This window comes from Mangifera indica, chromosome 15 (genome assembly GCF_011075055.1).
Source record: "Mangifera indica cultivar Alphonso chromosome 15, CATAS_Mindica_2.1, whole genome shotgun sequence".
Classification (NCBI taxonomy): Eukaryota; Viridiplantae; Streptophyta; class Magnoliopsida; order Sapindales; family Anacardiaceae; genus Mangifera; species Mangifera indica.
Window position 1 is genome coordinate 12,547,990 of NC_058151.1, and position 17,404 is coordinate 12,565,393.

A 17,404-nucleotide genomic window follows, 5' to 3' on the forward strand; every position below is an offset into this window, starting at 1 on the left:
AAGAGTAAAGTTATTAGTTTTTAAAACTTAAAAAGGAAAATATAATAAATTTTATATTTTTTTAATATTATTAGTAAAATAACGATTTTATCTATACCTCTAATAAAAAATTTTAACAGTAGTTTGGTCATAGGTGGGATTTTAAGTTTTTCAAATTCCATGAGTGTGACTTTGGGAACACATCAAAACTTAGGTGGGAATAAGTCTTTTGGTCAGTATACATTTTATGTGCGTCATTATGTGATTGACTGATTTTGAATTAAGATTTTTTTTATGGTTTTAACAAAATCCTTCTAGTCTTTGTATAGTTTTCCAATAATTATTTGAGGGTTTTACCATCCAAACCGGACCATCACATTGGGTAGAAACCAACCAGTCCAAGCAAAAAAAATCTCAGGTCTATTGATTGACCCCATAACCACTGAATTAGATAAATCAAAAGTTTGATCTTGATATATTGTCAGAGAAAACTTATATTCTCTTATATATGAAACTTTCTCTTTTGCCACTTAAGCTACCCCTTGGGAGTTCATATGTGCAATATTATTTACTTATATTTTTAGTGAAAGATTTTCACTAAAAATCCTGAAAGGTCATATGAAAACTTAAATTAAAATGTTGCCACATTGTATGAGGACTAGACTTTTGTTAAAAATCATGCTTACAATTACAAAGTAGAAGCTGTTATTTCATCAATAAAATTATTCTCCGTATCACTATTAAATAAAATAACAACTAATCAGATGATGACATATTGTTTATGTATATACCCATAGTGTTGTTCTTATATCATTAGTCACAACTTTAAACCTTGGACATGATTAATTTGCATTAACGATATTGTACCACTGAATCCAGCCATCTCAGTATTCCAATGGAAGAGGTGGAATGCTCTGCTCATGGCGGAAGAAGTTATGAGGATCAACTTTGGTCTTCACTCTTACCAGTCGCTTGAAGTTACCTTTGAAATACTTCTCACCCCACTGTCTAGCTTCTTTGAAACTCGTTTTACTCTTTCTGTTCATACCCACATCAAAATCCCTGCAATTCACATATGTAGCACTGTGAAACTTTGAAACAAAAGGAGTCATGTAATTGTAAAGCCTCCTAATCCAGTCAATGTGCTTTGCAGCATTCTTCATGTCTCCATCTTGCCAGCCGGCCACATAGCCGATTTCGAATATGTTTCCTTTTCGATGGGGGAAAGGGGTTTCTGATTCTGAAATCTTGCTCATTATTTCACCGTACGGTAGCCATACCATCGATGGAGTATCTTCTTCTAATAATATTGTCCATAGCCCTTCAAGAACTGTTTCAGGAATGGGTTCTTCAACAAAGTCTGATTTGGCTTGGAAATAATTCTTGAATCCATTCTGTCGTTGAAGCAGAGCCTCCGGAGGAGAGTTGCCTGGAAAAAAGGCATAAGTAATTACAGACTGGATCCATGTTCTTTCATTGCAATCTTTTGGAGTCAAACCCAGCCCAGGGAATTTCTCTTGCATAATTTGAAGAAGACTTTCAGCCCGACCAAGATATAAAGCACTGTATGTGGTTGACACAGTTCTCTTGCGATTTTGGCCACCACTGGCCAATTGAATGAGAACTCTAAGAAAGAGATCCTCATCAAGCGAATGTGCAACCTGTAGCCATTTATGAAGGATCTTTGTGGCGCCTTGTTCCAGGGTCCTTGAAATTGTAAAAATAGTCACAGTTGGTGGCACAGGAACCAGTTGTATCTTCCATGAAAGAATAATTCCAAAGGATCCTCCTCCACCTCCTCTTATAGTCCAAAATAGATCTTCCCCCATGGCAGCTCGATCAAGAACTCTGCCTCTGGCGTCAACAATTTTAGCATCAAGGACATTGTCAACACCAAGACCATATTTTCTCATCAAGAAACCATAAGCGCCTCCCGTGATGTGCCCACCAATGCCTAAGCTTGGGCAACCACCGGCAGGGAAAGCATGAATATTGCTCTTCTCGGCAATTCTGTAGTAGAGACTTCACCAAGCGTTGCACCCGCCTGAACCCAAGCACTGTTATCATCAATATCTATGATCGAAGCTTGGAGAGGTCTACTACAATGAAAGGTTTTTCAATTTCAGATACATAAGAGATTCCCTCGAAATCATGGCCTCCGCTTCGGACTCTGATGTGAATTCCAAGCTGTTTGGAGCAAATAATGGCTGCTTGGACATGGGATTCTTGCAGAGGCGTGAAGATGAACTCAGGCTTTGGTACTGAAGGCCCTGTAAACCTGAGGTTTTGAACAGTAGAGAGAAGGATCTGATTATATGAAGAAGTGTTTGAAATGTAAACAAGGGAGGAAGGGAATTGAAGATCAGGATGAACAGAAAGGCAATGCAAAAAGTTTTTGTGAATTGGAATTGAAATGGCCAGTGAAAAAGCTAATAGCATCACCAAAAACTAAGAGATTGTATGAAGCTATCATCTTTTCAGATGTTTCTTCTGTTCAACCATTCAGAGTTTTGGCTGTAGATGTTAAATATAAAATTTTAACAATAAATGAACATTATCTTGATTAATTATTTTCTTTAGAAACTTTAGAAAACTGGCACTGTTCACAAACTGCTGCCTCCTTTGCTGAAAAAGTGGTGGATTTCAAGATGCTTGGGATTTTTAATTCAAGGTAGAACTAAAATAAGTCGAGAACTGTTGCTACCTACCATTGAATTGGCACTATTTGTCTATCACTTGGTCCAGAAAATCTTATATTTTAAGACTAGTTGTTGAAATCGAAGAATCCAAAAACCTATAAGTGGGTTGCACAAACAAATACTGCAGCATTACAATGCCAGCTTCATTGCTCATGTCATACTACTGTAATTTGGAGATACGATAGTGACTAAAATATAAATATTACAAAATTTAAAAAAATCATAATTTAAAAAACTAACTATTAAAATTAGAGAGTTTAAAACCTAGTTATTGAAAGATTATCTTGGGTGCTAATAATAATTCAAGTTTTTGTACTAATATACAGTCAATTGCCCTCTTACCAGTCCCTCGAACTAGCACTGCAAATGGGTTTAGTTGGAGGCTGTGGATCTTAATGATGGCCATATAGAAGCAGATTGTGTCCAATTTGCAATCCTTAATGTTTTTAAAAATAATAATGTTATATATATAATTTTGTGTATAAACAATAATATGTCATCATGTGATTGAGTGTTTTGTTATTTTTAATTTTTAACTGTTCAATCATATGATGACATGTCATTGCACTATTCTTTGAAAAATACGCCGGATTTAAGTCAATTGTTTTGCAATCCTTAATGGGAGGATGGATATAACTAGAGATAATTTTTGTCTAACAGATTGTTCTCCAGGGCAAGTACTGCAATTAGTTAAAAAAAACATAAACTAGAATTTTACAAAACATTATTTCATTAGAACTTGGAAAATCGGAAATTATTTGGGTGGACAACTTGTATGATTTTATCACAAATTCAATGGAAGAGTGGGAATGCTCTGCTCATGCCTGACGAAGTTACCAGGATCAAATTTTTCCTTCAGTCTTACCAATCTCTTGAAGCTATTTTTGAAATATTTTCTTACCCCAAACTCTAGCCTGGATGAAACTTGTGTTACTCGTCTTGTTCATGCCCAAATCAAGGTCTCTGAATTTGTCCCCCTCTCTGTGAGGAAAAGGAGTTTCAGATTCTAAATCCTGTTCATTATTCCACCATACAGGCTTCATAGCATTGTTTGTAGGACTCCGTTCTTCCACCATAAGGGCTTCTAGTTCGGCCCCTTTGAGCTATCTTGGAGACGAATGAACGTTACGGAATAGAAAGGCACAATTTGCTACTAAGCAAGAGAAGTTTGTGAATAATAATCTGGACCCCCTTCATTAGATAACAAAGCGCCTATAAGCTTAGAGCAGCGGAAAAAAAATCTTTGAAATCATGTCACATTCATGGCAATATGCCAGCTAACCAACCTACCGGGGTTGTTCATGGACCAAGTCTGAAATGGGATATATATCAAGCCCATTAAAACTCTTATATGGGTGAACCGGCGCCCCACCACTGCGCGGCGGTGACCATAGCTTTGGCCTGTAGTGCCTGACTTTTTATTTGTTATGTTTAAGTTTCAAACCAACTTCATGCAAAGAGACAAAAAGATATATGCTCAGGGAGGCGGCCTGTTTGTGCCAATCAGTTGCGCACATCCTAAATGGAAATCTCTTTGTTTTCAACGTTGTGATACAAGTCAGTATCGATAATTGACTAACAGGTTGAGACAATACAAATAAAATAACATCACCAGGCTTGGAATTCATATTCATTTTGCTTTGTTCTCTTCTGGGAAGCATCTATATATAGAACTCAGAAAGTTCAATCCATTGTAGATCAGACGACACAGCCCCAGTAAAGAAATGTGTTAGCCAATCTTTGTTTAGGTTCTGGATCATTGACTTCCCCATTTTGAAGGGCCAGGTAAAAGTTCAGAAAGTCAATTTAAATTTTTGTAATCTTTCATTTGGAGCTGTTAAGAAACTTCCAATGGCATACTTCCCAGTTCACTTTTACCTACTCCACCTCTGAAATTGCCTCCTAGCTATTTATGTAATAGAGCCATTTCCCAAAAGCTTAGCTGAAGCAGTGATGGATTCATCATCCAGGCCTGAGGTGACATTGTCTTTAACATTGTCACCCTGCCCAACTCCACAGGAGAGTACAATAAAACCTGAAGAAAGAGGCATACGCCTCATCCAACTCCTCCTAACATGTGCCAAACATGCGTCCTCTGGCAACCTTCACCGTGCAGATGAGTGTCTTCGCCAGATTTCTTCACTCTCCTCGTTGACTGGTGACTCCATGCAACGTCTTGCAGCCCGTTTCGCTTCAGCCCTTGCCATCCGCCTTGTCAAGCGTTGGCCCGGCCTATATAAGGCCTTAAATCATCACCCTGCACAGCCGAAACAAGAACCCGACCGGGCTCGAACCCTCTTCTCAAAGGCCTTCCCTTACCTTGGCTTCTCCTACGCCATCATCGCTCGAACCTTGTACCAACTCATGACTACAGAGCGGTTGATCCATGTCATAGATTTGGGTTCCTGTGACTCAAAATTTTGGGTGCCTCTCATCAGAAGCTGCTCAACTTTCCCAGATGGGCCTCCCCATTTGAAGGTCACTTGTGTCAATAGCAACAAGCAGGCCTTAGACAAATTAGGCCCCAAGCTTGTAAAAGAGGCAGAGGCATTAGACATGCCCTTTCAATTTCACCCCATCAATGTCAACTTAAGAGATTTAACCATTGACATGCTTAAGGTTAGATCAGGAGAAGCATTAGCTTTGATTTCAATACTAAATCTTCACGTGTTATTAGCAGAAGATGACAGAGTTGATGCCCATTTTGGGGCCAAAAAGAATGACAGTGTGAAGGATTCTAAGCAAATGGGTCAATTTCTAGCAATGGTGAAATCAATGTCACCCAAGTTGTTCTTTTTGGTGGAGCAAGAGGCTGACCATAACTTGAACAGATTAGTTGACAGATTTGTAGAGGGATTGCACTATTACAGTGCCATATTTGACTCAATAGATGTGACATATGGGTCAATTGCCTGTGAGGAAAGGCTGATTATAGAGGAGATGTTTGGTAGAGACATTGAAGATATGGTGGCAAATGAAGGGCTGGAGAGGGAAGAGAGGCATGAGAGATATGGGAAATGGATGGTTAGGTTTGGCAGAAGTGGGTTCAAGCCAGTTCATTTATGGTGCATTCCAATGGAAGATGCAGAACAAATGGTGAAGAGCTATGGGAGGGATGGGTATAAGATTGTAAATGAGAGGGCAAGTTTCATGATTTGTTGGTATGATAGACCCCTTTATGCAATTTCAGCATGGACTTGTTAGCAATTATCTTTATTTTTTTGGTTAAATCTTAGTCAAGTTCATTCCAAAGGAAATGAAATCTTGTTTATATGGCTCTACTTATAATTTTAATTTTACTTTGTGAAGGATTTTTTTTTTTAGTATTATTATTATTATTATTATTATTATATATATTTTTAAAATATTTAAAATCTTATAATGAAATATTAAAATTCGTTATTTGCATATTTAATGTTTTTATAATATTTATTGAAAAATCATCTATATATTTTGGCAAAAGAAAAAACTTAACTCATGATTCAAAATTTTTTGTTATATCTTAATATTTTTAATGTTTCAATAACCAAGGAAATTTTGTAAACCCCCTGTGTTTCAATCACTAATAGCACCCAATAGTTTTGATAATAAACCTTAGCCCCCATTATGTCGAATTTTATTAATTTACGTTCATTTAGATTAAAAAAACCATTTTATCTGTATATAAAATTACATCAAAATAGTCCAGTCACCCCTAATCTCCATTATTTCAAAAATTGTGGCTCTTGATCAACATAAGTGGTGGTTGTTAGGGCATCATTCATGATCTTTCAGCTACTACTAGAAATCATAAGAGACTCATGAAAACTTTTGAAGGTCTCGTGATGATTGTGAAACATCGAAGTGTTATGATAGTCACAAAATAACCTAGAAATGTTAAGTTGACTTTGATAAAGGTTATATAATAGTTTATTGTAAGGTTGGATTCGAATCGAAATGACTAAAACTTGATTAATAGCTCAACTTAATCGAACTAGAAATGAACAATCATATGTTTTAAGGTTTTATCAAGCTCAGCTCAAATTTAACTATATTTTTTTTTAATTTAAAGAAATTCAAATAATATTTTGCTAATAAAAGAAAACATTTAAAGAAGGTTAATTGTGTTAAGGGGTAAAAAGATCTATTTATAATAAAGAAGATGAAAGTTTTAAAATTGGATTGAAAATTTGTTCATAATGTGCAAAATCTCACAGGATAAACTTTAAAAACGGATTTCATTATTATAAATAAATTTTCGATCTAATTTGAAATTTTCCAGATAGAGTGAGAGAAACTCTAATAACTCACTTCACCTATTATAAATAAACTTTTTCTTTTCTTTTTTTTTAATACAATTAAACTTTCTTTTAACATTTTCTTTTATTAGAAACATAATTTTTTAAAATTAAAAATAAATAATTAAATTTAAAAATTGATATGATATCAAGTTGAACTTCAGCTCAACTTATCATATTAAATTTAAACTCAAACTCAAATTCAATTCAATTAAAAATTGTCAAAACCCTTGAGTTGAGTCATACTCGAACAAACTCAAACTTAAATTTGTTTCAATTTAAATTTATTTTTAATTTGATATTAGATAAAGTTTGATTTATTGATTTTTTACGTCATGAGAGATTGAATTTGACCTTACTCAACTATTAATAACTAAACTTTGTTCGCAAAGCCACCAAGTAGGATGTGGCCTCTATCTAGTTGATAGAGGCCTAATCTAGACTGAGGAAGTCAGTGGAGACATATCTCAAAGAGCAAGGGAGGAAGGAGAGGGGAGGGAAACATGAACAAATGGAGAAGAAAAAGAAAAGAAGAAAAAATAAAAGCCAGGGTTTTCCTTGGAATACTGAAAAGTCAAAAAAACCCTCAATCGGAAGTTAAAATTACAAATTTACCTCTTTGTCGGTTAACTGTAACTGTAAATCTTAAAGCAATGGGAGATAGCCTATTTCCCGAACTAGAGGGTGCATTTAATAATAATTCAAACACATGGGTTTCCTATAGTTCTGATAAGTTTCACCTAACCGAAGGATCCGACCCGAACTGAGAAACCTCATCTCACGAACCAACCCGTTTTGGCAAAAACCTAGCAGAAAATTCTAGCGTGCTCGGGGTGGTGATTTAGAGTTTAACAAAATTCTCAAACTGTCAGAAATTTCTTAGCAGAGACAGTATAGGGTTTTCATAGCTATGCATATAAATGTAGATATAAGTTATGTAGTTTTATGTGCGTTGTGCTTTCAGGAGCTTTAAAACCAAAGGGTCTGTTGACAACAAGAAGAACCAAACAAAGCCAAGGGTTTTTGTTCTTCTTCTGGCAGTGTTCATCTTTGTTCTGTAGACCGAGTGTGCATGAAAAAGAGGAAATAGCAATGGCAATGGAGGATCTTAATGATTATACTATTATCAAAGAAGGAGAGGCGGAGATTCTTATGCACGCCAAGAATAAAGTGTTTTACAACAAAACCCAGGTCCCAAAATCCTATCTTTTAGTGATTTTTTGTTAAAGTTTTGTTTATTTATTTCATTTTGATGAATATTTTGATTTATGGGTGGACATGTGTTTCTGAAGCTTTTGAATATATTGAAGGTTTAGTGAGAAAGCTATGATTGTTGAATTGGATACTTTTTAAGTCGTTGATTTGAGTTGAGGAGTTGAAGTTGAAGTTGAAGGGTAATGTTTATGTGGTTTTTAGATGTTAAGATGTGGATTTTTTTTTAAGCACCCTGGTATTAAAATTTTGAAATGACGCTTTGTGCCAATGTGAAATTCTTTGATCTTCTTATACTTAAGTTTTTGACAGTCTACTCTACCAAGGTCTGTCTGTAAGGAGCTTTTCACAAAGTGTGAAGGATATTCATTTGCAAATTCGTCTATTTAATTCTTTCAAAGTCACTAGGGAGATCAAAGTATTTACTTAAATGAGAAGAGTGTTAGTTGTGGCTCATGAGATCTGAAGTTGAAATTATATATTTTTTCTAGGGATAGTTTTATTATGGAAATGTTTTTTCCTGCAATGCTTAGAATGTTAACTAAGGATCTTGTGTTTCTTATTTTTGCATAAGCATTTCTAAATTCTGAATGTAGCAGGAATGTTATTAGTTGTCACCAGAAATCTTTTTTATCTTGCTCACTGTGTTTGTTATTGCACTTTGTAAAGACTTATTTACTACAGCTAAACATCTCTTTGCTTATGTCAAACCTTTGTGAAGGTAAATTGCTTTATGTTTGATTGTTGATTTTGATGTAAGACCTTTTTTTTATCGTTTATAACCAGGTCAACAATAGGGACATCTCTATTGCTGTTCTGAGGGCATTTGTATCCAAACGCAAGCAGGAGCATGAAGCAGTGTTGTCTAAGAGAACATCAGCAACAAAGCTGTCAGAAAAGGATGCTTCTGAATCTGCTGCAGAAGAAGTTGCTAATGATTCTGTTGTCAATGATGAAAAGTCAAATGGAGAAACTGAAGGGCCTGAAGAGATATCCCAAGATGAACCATGTAACAATTCAGAAGAACTTGCCGAGACCATGGAGAGAAAAATTCTGAGAAAACTAAAGCCACCAAGAGTTCTTGAGGTGCTTCTATGAACTTCTTTCTATATTCATCGTTATTTTTCTTGAATTTTCCAGATTTTATTTTTACTTTTAACTGAAGCTAACTAACTTCTATTCTTATTTCTTTTCTGAGTTCACAGGCCTTGTCAGCTTCTGGATTAAGATCTTTAAGATATGCTCTTGAAGTAGAAGGACTTGGTCAAGTAGTGGCTGTAGACAATGACAAAGGTTGTTTGTCAATGTACCATATGATGTATCAGATGCTGTTTCTGTTTTTGTCTTGTTCTCTTTTGCTCTATTTCTATTATTTTTTATGTTAAAATAGCTCCTTCATCTAGAAAGCACTTTATCTTGCATAAAGTGGACCAGAGAATTACATGTAGATTCTGGTTCCTGTGCATAGGGCTGGACTTGAATCGAGCTGGCTCGGGCTTGAAAGTCGGCTCGGCTCGGTTTGAATTCGTTTACTTCAAATATAAACCGAGTTCAAGTTAAAAAGTTCGGTTTGTTTTAAGAATGAGCCGAACTTAAGCTATAGAGAGTTCGGCTCAGTTTGGCTCGCAAGTTGGATAGATGGTTTGATTTCTTTCGTACTTGCCTCATGGTTCAATTCGAATTATGTTAAATAATTATTAAATGATGTCGTTTTGTTAATGAGTCATAAATTCAAACTACGAATTTGAGCCACATATATAAGCTATAAATTCGAGTCAAACTAGAACCAAACCATTTCATTCGAACTAAACTCGAACCACCCTTAATATTGGCTTGACAAACTCAAGCTAAACTATTTGTTATTCAAGCTAAACTCGAGCCGAGGGGTGTTCAGACTCAGTTCGATTTATATCCAGCCCTACCTGTGCAAATACACGTTCATGTGCATGCATTTGTTCCCGCTTATACAAATTTATATTGTGCATCTGTTTTTCCCATGACATTAGTAGAGTTTCGTCCCATCTTTGATTAGTGATTTGTCATATTTTTCAACACAGTTGCAAATTATTTGTTGGGTACAGAAAATAATATGTCAACAGATTTATATTATTATTATTATTTTGCCTTTTTGCAGCGTCTGTTGAAGCTTGTAAGAGAAATATAAAGTTCAATGGTTCAGTTGCCTGTTCAAAAGTGGAATCACAACTTGATGATGCTCGTGTATATATGCTTACCCACCCAAAAGAATTTGATGTGGTATGCACAAGCTATTTTGTATGTTGAAAACTATTATACGCTTGTGTGAACCCCTCTGATCTATTTACTTACTGTAAAATTCCACTCCAAAATGGAATTTAAAAAAATATGTGCACCAGTCAAGCATTAAGCAATTGGGTATTTTTCCACTTTTAGACGTATGACCAGAATTCATAACTGCTAAACATTTTTCTCTGCTTTATAATTTGAATAACATTTTTCAGAAGCAGTGATGTTTATACTCATTATCTGTAAATGCTTTTTCAGGTTGATCTTGATCCTTATGGTTCACCTTCAATTTTTCTGGACTCTGCAGTTCAATCTGTTGTTGACGGAGGCATGTTGATGTGTACAGCAACTGATATGGCTGTGCTTTGTGGGGGTAATGGGGAGGTCTGCTACTCCAAGTAAGTTATATTCCCTCTACTTTGCTTGAAATGTGTTGCTAGATTTCTGGACTTATTTATGGACTGCTTGCAATTAGGTATGGGTCATATCCATTGAAAGGGAAATATTGCCATGAAATGGCTTTGAGGATCCTCCTAGCATGTATTGAGGTACTTCTACTAATCTACCAACAGTCCCCTGTGGTAATCTGTGACAGTTACCCATGTTTAAAACCTTTGTTTATTTAATTGACTTTTTCTTCATCTTGGATTTGTCAGAAAAAGTGAAAGTCATGATTTTTTCTGATGTTATGTATAGTTTAGTATAGATTTATAATTTTTACATTCACATAATATTCATTCTCTTTCTTTCTTGAATGCAGAGCCATGCAAATCGGTACAAGCGATACATTGTTCCTGTGTTATCTGTTCAGATGGATTTCTATGTTCGAGTCTTTGTTCGAATTTTCACGTAAGTGGTCCACTTATAGTAATTGAGATGGGGCATGTAATATTGGTATACATACTAGAATAAATAATATTTTTATGTTTTTTTAAGTGAAAACAAAATTTATCTGATGCAGTTCTGCTAGTGCGATGAAGAATACTCCCCTCAAACTCTCATACGTATACCAGTGCACTGGTTGTGATTCCTTTCATCTCCAGCCTATTGGCCGGACGGCCTCCAACAAGGTAAGCCTCCAAATTTATTCTGTCTGGTTATTTGTCATTGAAAAGTTCATAGCTTGAAACCATGCACTTATTTTGGATGACCGAAATCAGATTGGTGTTCTGATTTATCCTTGACACGTTCATCATAATCATGACTTGAAACCAATAAAGAAGCATGGATATATAAAACATTGAAGAATATGTCCTTGCAAGCAAGGGACGAATTCTTTTGATGATAGATGCATGGTTGTTCTATCACCTTCAAACAACATGTGACAATGTTCTGAATCAATGGTTTCAATTTCTAATTTTAATGATATTTGTGTGTTGTTCTGATGTTGCCTTCTGATGTTGCATGGCTTTCCCCTCAGAATAACAGTGTAAGATATCTACCTGGGTTCGGTCCTGCTGTTCCTCAATTGTGCAGTCACTGTGGGAAGAAATTCAATATGGGGGGACCAATATGGTCTGCACCCATTCATGATCAAGATTGGGTAACTTCCATGCGAGTAGATGTGAATTCTATGAAGGATCGATATCCTGCTTATGATCGCATCTCTGCTGTATTGACTACAATTTCAGAGGTGTGCCTTATTTTCCTTATCTTTGTTTTTTCCCACCTGATATCATATTTTCAACAAGTGTGCAGGATCAACAAGCAATAAATCATTGTAATTTTTCTCCTTGGAAGCTTACTTTGTACCATGAATGTTTCTTATTGTAGCATTATATGATAGATGTGTGTCCCATCCAAAGCATTTGACACATTGTATTAAAAAAAATTGGACTGAGGTAAAAGATCAGCCAAATGAAGTTTTAGAGTATAGAGATGCTATTTTTCTCAGAGACATACTATAGAATGTCAGATGAGTATCTGAATTTTGTAGTTGTCATATGTTCTTGATCATGGCTTTGTGAGTCCTGATTTCCTGTAAAGATATTCAGATGGTTGCTCATATCGTTCAAACTTTTTGCAGGAGTTGCCTGATGTTCCTCTCTTTCTGAGTCTGCACAACCTCTGTGCAACACTAAAATGCACTTCTCCTTCTGCGGTAATCTTCCGCTCTGCTGTGATCAATGCAGGCTATCATATCTCTGGAACCCATGTGAATCCACTGGGGCTCAAGTCAGATGCTCCCATGGATGTCATTTGGGACATAATGCGTTGCTGGGTAAGGATTCCCTTTCAAACCTCACCCTTTTCTTAGCCTTTTACTGAGTTATATGCCCTTGATGGTTCAAGCAATTCACAACTGATTGAGGCTCCAATGTATTGTTTTTGTGCATGTGCAGCTTCTAGTTTATGCTAGGTAATTTAAGTGGCAATATATCTTATCTGTCATCTTTCCTTTCCTGTTTATGTAGGTCAAAAATCATCCTGTAAAAGCTCAACCACCTGATCAGCCAGGGAGTGTCATACTTGCCAAGGAACCAGTTCTTCAGGTATATGTTTAAACAGTGGTAGTTTTGGATTCATGCACATGACTTCTATTCTTTTTGTTGCATAGATTAAATTTGCACTCATCACCTACACATATTCATATATACAGCACATATATGCATTCCGCACACACCATTGCATGCATGATTGCAGTCACTATGGGCATAGGGCTAAGATTTTTCTTGCTTTATCGTTTGGGTAGGCAAGTAAGTCTTTAAACCCAGCATGAGGCTGAAAGTTTGATCTCATTGTTTAATTCCTTTGAACAGGCCAATTTCGCTCGAGCTGTTGCATCCTTTAGCAAGGCACAAGCCAAGAAAGTCGTTCGATTCCTTCCAAACCCTGAAAGGCACTGGGGCCCTAAGCTCAGAGCTGGTCGACAAATCACAACCAAGCACATCTCTCTTCTGGGTCCAGAGGTAGTAACTGGACATCTGAACCTTGAAGACAGTGAAAATCCCCATGCCAAGCGCCAGAAAATGGAGGCTCAGAAGAGTGAGGATCCAACCCCGAGTTCCTGAAGTGAAATTGTTTCATGTCAGTGTGTCACTCAACCTGTGCTTCTGAATTTGAGCAACTCTCTGGTGACTACAGAGGCAAAATTTTGGCAGTTTGAGTTTTGATTGGAATATGTAACTTAAGGATTTCATTGAATTGAAGTTAAATGTAATAAGATGTTATTTTTGAGGTATATAATTTGTCTTCTATTTATTATTAATAACAACTTAGAGATTCTTGCATGTTACAAAAAGTTCCATGTTCTTATGACTAATATTGGCTTTAATCTGGTTTTCTCAGTTCAAAACTTCAAGTTCCACCAGAAAATGAACAAATAGAAAGAATAGAAACAGTGAAATGTCAACCCCAAAATTTTTTCCCACATGACAATCTTAGCTTTTTCTGAAACTAGCAGTGGCACTGGCAAGCCGATGACAAATAAGCCTGTTTTTAGAGTCAATTTGGCTTTTTATCATTTTTCTGTTCAAAATTGATATCCAACACAACTGACAAACAAAGAACCAAATTCAAGGGTAACTCAACCATATATGATTTATTTCTATGAGTTCATAGCATGAAATAAACAAACAAATAGCCAATCTGTATATCGAAATGTAGGTCCAAATTGGTGTCAAAAGTGCGCAAGGGAAAAGAATACAGCATCGACTATAAACTCAAACCACTTCCTAAGTATAAAAAAATTATACTGTCGTTTGCTGGTAATAAAAAATTTTCTACTTTTTGCCATTGGCCTCAGCTTTTGGCTGGTTAAGCTCATCCCAAGCTTCAATCCATGTGACCATGGCATCAGCTAGCTTGTCGAAGTAAGGATCTACCTTATTCAGCTTTTCCTTCACCTGCTTTGACAGTTCAATGTAGCATTTCTGCACAGTGGTGCATTCTTTCGGAAGGGAAACAGCTTGGAAGAATGGGATGATCTCTTCCTGCCAGAAAATGCCCTTGTACTCCTTCTTTAGGTTCACAAAGGGATTACTTGCTTTGCTGTGGAAGATATAAGGCAGACCCGTCTTGACTCCCAATCCCAGATGATCACATATCACCTATGCAATCAAAATATGCAGCTGGTTAATCACTTGTGACTTTGCAAACTTGATGTCTAGGTCAAATGCTGTATAGAATCTGGGGTTATTGTCAATAATAATTGAGAAAAAAGATGAATGCAACAAACCTTGATGCACCAGCCAGCCCACATATCATCATATCGTCCAATTGGTTGCCCATCGCCCATGAGACCAAAGTACATTGCAGGGCCAATAAGATCACGGTCAAAAGCCAAGTTCATACCACACATGGGGAACAAGGTGCCCTTAGGAATGGTCAAAACCATATCCACAAACCTGGTTAATTGTAAGTGTAATAAGCATAATATTGAGACTAGTTTAACTGAATTTTAAGTCTTCTTGCAAATGAGCATTTACATACCTCGCGTTCCGCTCCACAGGCTTCACTAGCTGTGTAGGTGCATCATAGTCAGGAATGTTGAGCCAGAGGCCATGAGAAACAGCAGTTGGCACACCCTCACGGAGACTGAAAGGGTATCCACGGACAAAATCTGCTCCTTGTCTATAGGGATCATACAGAGTGTTGAAGAAAAATGGAGTTGAAGGGGAGAGAAGGTTCTTGATGTGCTGCTCTAGTGCATTTTGTGGCTTGCCAGTTGGATCCTTGGCAACCTAAGTATCAAAAGAGCAACAGAAATGAATTAATGGAAGTTATCCATAGTTCACCAAACACAATCGTTGGATTAAAATATGAGAATCTTATAAGAGGAAGACCTTAAAATATTAGTTAACTGATTCAACAGGGATTAAATATGAATAAAACTAACAAGACAGAACAAAACAAGATTCAAAATCATTTGACATTATGGCAACATCCATAGATACATTGCGATGTCTCATCTCTTGACCATCCAAAGCTGATGACCAAAATGTACAAGCTAGAGACTAATAATATTAAGCAACAAACTGACATAATCACACAAAATAATTCAGGCGAAAAAAAAAAACACATCTGCAAATGTCAAATCCAAAACAAAGGCAGCAAGAAGAAATTTTTAATGCACATGATCAAATGTAAATCCTTAAAACTCGCAAATCTTGTTATTTTGACCCTGCATTTGCTTTACCAATATGGATCTAGCCTAAACTAGAACATTAAAAGAAAAAATCCATAAAAATCAACCTATCAAGAAATTAAATTTCTATCAAAGATCCAAACTTTAGCCACAAGATAAAAACCCCAGAAGCCAAAAGAACATAAATGAAACAACTTACAAAGCAATCATCATCAATAGTGTATATGTACTTCTTCTTGGAGATCATGTATCCAAAGCACCTACAAGCAGAGTCCTTGAAGGAAATGCAAGAGGCCTTAGGCCCCAAAATCTTGTTAATATCATTACGATTATAAAGGTCATAATCAAAACCATCAGGGACCTTGATGGTCTTCGAAGGGTCACCATCTTGAACAATGATAAGATGGTAAGGCTGAAAAAAAGGCCTCCACATCTCCAAGAAATCAAGGTTCCTGATGGTGGGTATCACAATATCCAACTCATCTTTCAACAGAGGAGCTCCCTTAGGCACGGCTGCTGTTTCAGCCGCGGTGGCACACTCCAATGGGGCCATCATTTTTATTAGCAATTGAATTGAAAGACAAAATAAAGACAAAAGAAGAAATAAACGAAGGTGGAGTTGCAAAGGGAGAGTATTGATATTGTTATATAGAGTAGAGAGGGTCAAGAGGTGGGCACGTGAGAAGCGAGATGAGTGGCACAAAGGAAGGGGAAAAGAGGAGACGTGTCTGGCTTTCGTGGTGGTGCAGTAAAGGCAGACTTCTTCAAGCAAACGATGCCGGGCTTTAGGGGGAGAAGACTGAAGAGTGATGACTTTTCACTTTTTTTGTTCGAAAAGCAATTCTTTTTTGTTAAGTTCGAAAAGCAATTTGCCTTTTATTATTATTAATATTTTTGAAATTATTGAACTAATTACTTTATTAGTTTTCGGTTTAATTAATTTAATTAAATAACTAATTAATTTAATTTATTATCTAATTATTTTATATTTTTAAATAATATCAAATATTTATATTTTTTTAAATAAAATATATAAAATATAATTTTTAATATATTAATATATCGTTACATTGACAAAAAGAAAAACTAATTATAAAATTTATTATTAACTTAATTAAAATATTATAAATTATAATATTTTAAAATTTAAATAAAACAAAAATTGTATAATATTATATAAATATGATTTTATTAATTTTAAATAATTTTTCTTGTTCGACAAGTTCTACGAATTTAATTAAATTTTAAACAAATCAATATTTATATGTAAATCAGATCAAATTATAAAATTGGATCAAATTTTAAACTGATTTATAATTTAAAAGATCAAACTAACTGATCTAATTTAATTTTAAAAATATTAATTATTATTATTAATTTATTTACCATTAATGATAATTTATTTATTAGAGATATTTTATTTTGGTTGGCTTTTGTTTAAAGAAAATTAAATTATTTTTATTACTACTAGTGTGTGCGCCCTTTGACTGCGATCTACGTTAAAGGGCTTTTTAAATTTGGGTCAATTCCTTCCTTCCTGCTTACTTCTGGTCAACTAAAGGATAGTTCCTATAAATTTATGTGCATTAAAAGACCAATGTGATCGTATTGGATTGTATCCACAAATTGTGTTGGGTCATGACTCTCTAAAAGGCAGACTTTTCAAGCTTTGTTCCTCATGACATGACAAGATTGGAAGCACAATTAAGGGTCTTTTGATCGTGTGTTTTCGTAGGCTTTTGGCAGATTGAACCTATTGTAATATATATTTATTATTTTTAAAATTTATATCATTTTTTTCTCGTACAATCAACGGGGCATACCCCTATGGGCCTAACTTCTCATGATTTGGCTCAACCTCAAACAACCAACGATAGATTTGACTT

At 35.6% G+C, this 17,404-nt stretch overlaps 3 protein-coding genes and 1 pseudogene across 6 annotated transcripts; 2 read left to right on the forward strand and 2 right to left on the reverse strand.

Moving 5' to 3' along the window:
- Window positions 1-863: 863 nt before the first annotated feature.
- On the reverse strand, window positions 864-3,754 carry LOC123197508 (annotated as a pseudogene).
- An 877-nt stretch (window positions 3,755-4,631) lies between these two features.
- Window positions 4,632-5,882, forward strand: LOC123197375 (scarecrow-like protein 3). Its single transcript, XM_044611641.1, has one exon. The coding sequence runs from the start codon at window positions 4,632-4,634 to the stop codon at window positions 5,880-5,882; it is 1,251 nt and encodes a 416-aa protein (XP_044467576.1).
- Window positions 5,883-7,723: 1,841 nt separating this feature from the next.
- Window positions 7,724-13,662, forward strand: LOC123198201 (probable tRNA (guanine(26)-N(2))-dimethyltransferase 2). Of its 4 annotated transcripts, none has more exons than XM_044612859.1 (12): window positions 7,724-8,146; window positions 8,954-9,253; window positions 9,373-9,460; window positions 10,302-10,441; window positions 10,691-10,830; window positions 10,908-11,013; window positions 11,193-11,281; window positions 11,394-11,502; window positions 11,853-12,065; window positions 12,459-12,653; window positions 12,847-12,924; window positions 13,192-13,662. In XM_044612859.1, the coding sequence occupies exons 1-12, from the start codon at window positions 7,901-7,903 to the stop codon at window positions 13,441-13,443; spliced, it is 1,956 nt and encodes a 651-aa protein (XP_044468794.1). In that variant the 5' UTR covers window positions 7,724-7,900; the 3' UTR covers window positions 13,444-13,662. The 4 variants fall into 4 exon arrangements, with proteins under 4 accessions (XP_044468794.1, XP_044468796.1, XP_044468795.1 ...); XM_044612861.1 differs by having other exon boundaries at window positions 7,727-8,146; window positions 10,908-10,980; XM_044612860.1 differs by having other exon boundaries at window positions 7,727-8,146; window positions 10,302-10,423.
- Window positions 13,663-13,946: 284 nt separating this feature from the next.
- LOC123198266 (UDP-arabinopyranose mutase 1) lies at window positions 13,947-16,333 on the reverse strand. Its single transcript, XM_044612942.1, has 4 exons — window positions 15,718-16,333; window positions 14,864-15,114; window positions 14,610-14,778; window positions 13,947-14,481 (listed from the first exon to the last, which is right to left on the reverse strand). The coding sequence occupies exons 1-4, from the start codon at window positions 16,072-16,074 to the stop codon at window positions 14,155-14,157; spliced, it is 1,104 nt and encodes a 367-aa protein (XP_044468877.1). The 5' UTR covers window positions 16,075-16,333; the 3' UTR covers window positions 13,947-14,154.
- Between the last annotated feature and the right edge of the window lie 1,071 nt (window positions 16,334-17,404).